Below are 5000 nucleotides of genomic sequence, written 5' to 3' on the forward strand. Positions count from 1 at the left end.
GTTTCCAAATGACTGGATATTTTCTTGCTCTGAAAGACAAAGAGCCTCTTTGCTGAACAGGCTAAGATTTGGGATCGTTTTATTTAAGTTTCTGCCTTGCACATAGAGAGCTCTCAAGATATAATTTTTGTTGTAAAAGTGTAAGAATTAGAGTGCAAGAAGGGTGATTCCCTTCTGTTCCTCTCCCCGTCCTAAAGTCCTTTTACTTCTTGTTCTTGCCAAATTTTACATATGCTCAATTTTTGAAGTACAATACAAGTGCATCATCATTTGGGACGGCGGAAGACTGAGGTTATAAGGGTGTGGCAACTGGATATTGCGTTGGGGTATTGCTGATAAAACATAGTCCTTGTACATTTCTATAGAAATCACATTGGTTGGCTAGTCTATCTCTCGAGTATGTCTTTGTTCTAAATTGACGCCTGCTCTGACTCATAACCCAAGATTTCACGCTTTCCCTCTAAAGCGGCCTTCACACAAGACCCAACAACAGTTGGCAAACTATTGGCGAGAATAGAGACAAGTTCTATTTGTCGCCAACAGTTTGCTAACGTGTTTGCCGACTGTTTTTGTGCCGTTCACACACACTAACTTGAGTTTGCCAAAATTGAGTTTGCAAACTTAAGTCTGCCGTGTGAAGGCCGCTTTACCCTGGGCACTTTGTTGCAGAGTTAAAGGCTGGGAGCTTAACTACAGAATACAGGGCCACTTATTTTCGTATCATTGAATGACAATAGTGCCAGTCTTTGTTCTAATGCTTCGTTCTTGAAAAGCCTCCGAATAATTGGCACGTGGTGGGCCGCACCCAACGGTTACTTCATCCTTAAAAAAATACTTTGGTAACGTAATATCAGAATTCTTGGTACGTTCAGCCTCCAGTATCACTTCCCAAGAAAAGATTTTAGCCAGCGATGTTGAAACGTATGGCTGGAGCTAAGTTAACCCACTCCTGCACCAGTTCAATTAATATCCTTTGGTGTGTGTCTTAACTTAGGATCCTTTCCGGACTAACGAGGGTGTCTTTGATTATTCGTCGGTTAAACTGAGACTACAGAATATCAAGAAAACCATTGACACTGAGAACGCTTCAAGGAGTGACTTGGAAGATTCACCTGGCGAAATGGACGAGGAAGAATCTCCAAAGCCATCTGTCACCGCTGAAAACACTAAACCAGAAATAGAAGATTGGGTGGATTTTTTATATGGCGATGATTGACTGTTTTATAAGAATTCTTCTGTTTCTCTATATCTTTAAGCCATGCACTATTGATATATGCGGCTCTAATCTTTAATTCATTGTGTTAAAACACACTAAAAATGTGATGGCGAGAAATTAACGTTATGAAATGATGTACCATGTTTGCCGGTCGGGTGTTGAAAATTACAGCAATGGTTTCTGTCTGGATAAAATCACGGAATTATCATTCAACCTTTCTTTTAGGTTTCTTTTAAAAAAAACAATATTTACGTTTCCAATAGCGACTTACAAGTAGCTCTAAGGAGTCAAGAATTTGGCGTAACTTTTGAATACCCGACGACCTCTTTTAAATTCACAGGAATAGTATGCAATAATGATATGCTTCGATCTTCAAACGATGCCGCTACGACAACCCCCTCCAAACATTTTGTGGCTCTTACATAGAAGTGTAAATAAATAATTATGTAAAGAGAGTCTGCAAAACGAAACTTGAAAAGTTTCATCTTAAAATACTGTCATGAAAGGTGCAGTTTCCAGCCAAATTGTAAATATTGTGAATTGCTCAATGGTGGTGTCTGTTGTAAACTTCTTCTTTGAATGTGCTTATCGTTCAATCTTATTGTTCGTGGTGACGCCTATGTTCTGATGATTCATGATTTCAGGACTAAGAATCCTCGAATTTTAAGAACTCGATGTTGATGTTTATTCGCAAAAACAAACGTACATGTATCAATTGTTTACTTGCAAAACAAAGAAATAAAAACATTTAAAACCAAACAAAGGAGGAAACATTTACAAGAAAACAATAAAAGAAACTTGCCAGGGTCTTTGACCAAGGAGAACCGACGTCATCACACAGTACGGTTGTATAGTAAGTGAAATCACGAAAAAATGACAAAAAACGCATATCCCACGACTACTAGCTTTCTTGCTTTCCCTGCCGCTTTTCGGCGTAGGTAAAGTTTCTCATCGTTGACTAACGTACGGCTCGCAACGTAGGCTCAATTCAGCCAAACAAGAAGAAAAGATTTTTGAGTTTATCATCGGTACAGCCTCAAACAAAATGTCAAAATTTATTGCTTCATGGTTGTGTTTTGTTTATGTACTGATTGGAATTCTCTAAATAAAATTTTAAAATTGCATGTTAAGGTTTCCCGTCTTTGTAGGGGAGAAAACTACCATAATTGGGAGGTGATCCTCGTACCAAGGAGCAACCTCCAAGGAGAAAGGGTGGCAGAGTCGGTTAGTGCACGGCCTTCGTGCAAGAGGTCCCGAGTTCGATCCCCGGATCTCATATCCTTGTTTCGACTTTCAGTGTAGCCTAAGTAGCTTTAAATACCCTTAAAACGGAGCACTGATGGAAAGAGGGGGGTAAAATGAGCGCACCATCGGCTTCCTGGGAGAATACTCTCTAGAGAGTAAAGGAACTTCTGACGTTAAATAACGTGTACCTTTACCTTTACCTTTACCTTAACTTATCACGACAATTCAGTTAAGCAATTTAACTGTTTCATGACCTCTGCGATGCCGGTGCGATGCCGGTGCAATGCTCTACCAACTGAGCTATGAAGCCACACAGTTGATAGCAGGTCAATTTGATGGGCTCGTGAACGTGTTATTGAAGCAATAGAGGACTTATTCGTGGTTACGTAACCTCGTCTAAACACAAGGCGAGATGGGAGAATTCAAGACAGTTATGCTAACCCGAGACACAGTCGAAGGTTTTCATAACTGTCGAGCACTTTTATAGCAGATGAAGTCTTCAATTTTTTGCCTTAACATTATAAGTGGAATGATGAAAATTGAGCAGCCAAGACGTTTGGATTCAATTGAATAAATACAGAGAAAAAGTTGAGTCTCCAACGAACTTCTCACAGGTCTTGTTCAATACTGTGTAAACGTTTCGCCCTTCGGGCTTCTTCAGTACACTTTAAAACATTACCTGGTAAAAGCTCAGATTGATGCTGCGTTATTTACACTTAATCGTCTGCAAATCTAGGGCAAAAAATCAAGATAGGTCACCGAGCAAAATCTCGAGATAAAGACAAATTTTCTCCGCAGGTTTTATATCTGGCTCACGCGCTTTTACGGTGTGTTTTCACTTCCGGTGTGTTGCGCGCGCTATTTTTGATAGAAATTTGATTCATTCAGCTGACGCGTATTTTAACAGTCAACTCTTTTCGTGTTCAGGTGGAAAACAGTTTGGAAAATATTTTCTTTCTGCATTTTTCGCTGGTTTGAATCCAGTTTGACATAATATGATAGCTGTGGTCCACACTGGTGGCTACGAAGTTTTTCAAGTTAAGCATAAACTTAAAGCTGAGTGGTTACTGGTATTTTTAATTTGTTTAGAGCTGCTTTTTTCTCAGTATTGCAATTTTTGGCATATCTTTAGAAGCTCCGATAAGGTTGCATGATGCCGACCTATGACTAAAACAGAAACGAAAAAAGAGAGAAAGAGAACGAGAACGACAAAACAATACCCAGTAATAGCTCAAAATACTCCAGCCTCGGCAGAGAAAAGCCCTGGGAACGAGGTTGAAAATACTCCACGAATTCTTTTCTTGGGCGCTAAACCGTTTGTTATTTTTACGGATGCGTTATTTCAAGTGGATGCGTATTTTTAAAAAGTGGTTTAATCGGTTTTTCCTTTGTTCAGAAATGAAACTAGAATTTTTATTCTCAACTTGAATTAACTGCACTCTTTTGGGCAAAAAAATAGCTGATTTGTTTGTTTGTTTGTTTTGCTCTAAAATGTGAGCGAACAAGTGCTCTTTTAATCGTATGCTCAAATGTTTTACGATGTGCCTCGACAGTGACAAGAAAATTTTGCCCTTATGTTATAAACACGTAATCGCCATGAGTTCTTGTAAAATTAGGGAGAAATATCACTAGCTTGTGTTTTCAGAAGTGTGTTCAAAGCTCCTACAGGTAATTTGTTGAAGGGGATCTTGTTTGATGCTTATCCTTTCTTTGTTGCATTACCATATTTGGCGATTCTCGTACCAAGCCAAGCTGGCGTGTTTCAATGAAATACCTCAAAATGTGAATAATCTCGTTTTCGGAGATAAAGAAAGTGGAATAAAGTACATCAGTAAAACTCTTTTTTGACCTTGAACGTGTAACGAGTATGCCTTGTGCAGCATATATGAACTACCGTCGGCGCACGTGCTCAGTCTCAGTCAGTCCGCCATCTTGTTACCTTGTTACTCGGGCCCCGTAGGAGCTCGAGTTATAAAAGACGTTAGATTTCAGTTTTTTTTTTCCTGTGCAGCAAAATGCACAATAGAAAAACGTGGCCCTGTTTGATTGGGCAATGCACAATAGAAAGCACGTGGCGGTGTTTTGATTGGGTAATGCACAATAAAAGGCACGTGGCGTTGTTTACTTTGGTTATTTAAAGAAAACCACGTAATCCAAGATCACGAAGAGCTTTGCGTTGTTTGGATTACTGAAGATCGGCGTTGCGTTGCCTTAATCGATTTCTTCTTGGGGCGCTCAAAGCACATACAAAGAATGGCATACGCTTTTCGCGGTAGACCCACACTAAAAGATGTCAAGCGTCAGCTTCGAATTAAACGGGTCGTTCCGCGAACTGAATGAAACAAGAATATACTAGAATGTAACTGAAATGGACGCAACTATTGAAAGTGATACAAGTCAAAACACGAATTCTTTAATAAGCAGCGGGTACCTTATTGAGAACTACTCTAAAGATGACAGCGACAAAGTAAATAACTCCACAAACAAATGGACGCTGTATTGGAATCTTCTGAAGACAAAGTAAAAACATTTGCACAGC

At 39.5% G+C, this 5000-nt stretch overlaps 1 protein-coding gene across 1 annotated transcript in view; it reads left to right on the plus strand.

Annotated features, from left to right (window-relative positions):
• Window positions 1-2338, plus strand: part of LOC138052606 (ubiquitin-conjugating enzyme E2 Z-like) — an 11159-nt gene extending 8821 nt beyond the window's left edge. Inside the window, exon 7 of the mRNA XM_068899140.1 lies at window positions 995-2338. Coding sequence (XP_068755241.1) covers window positions 995-1216 — 222 coding nt within the window. The 3' untranslated portion in view covers window positions 1217-2338. The remainder of the gene's footprint in view (window positions 1-994) is intronic.
• Window positions 2339-5000: the final 2662 nt, after the last annotated feature.

The sequence above is a fragment of the Montipora capricornis genome, chromosome 6 (assembly GCF_036669925.1).
Source record: "Montipora capricornis isolate CH-2021 chromosome 6, ASM3666992v2, whole genome shotgun sequence".
In the NCBI taxonomy this organism is placed as follows: Eukaryota; Metazoa; Cnidaria; class Anthozoa; order Scleractinia; family Acroporidae; genus Montipora; species Montipora capricornis.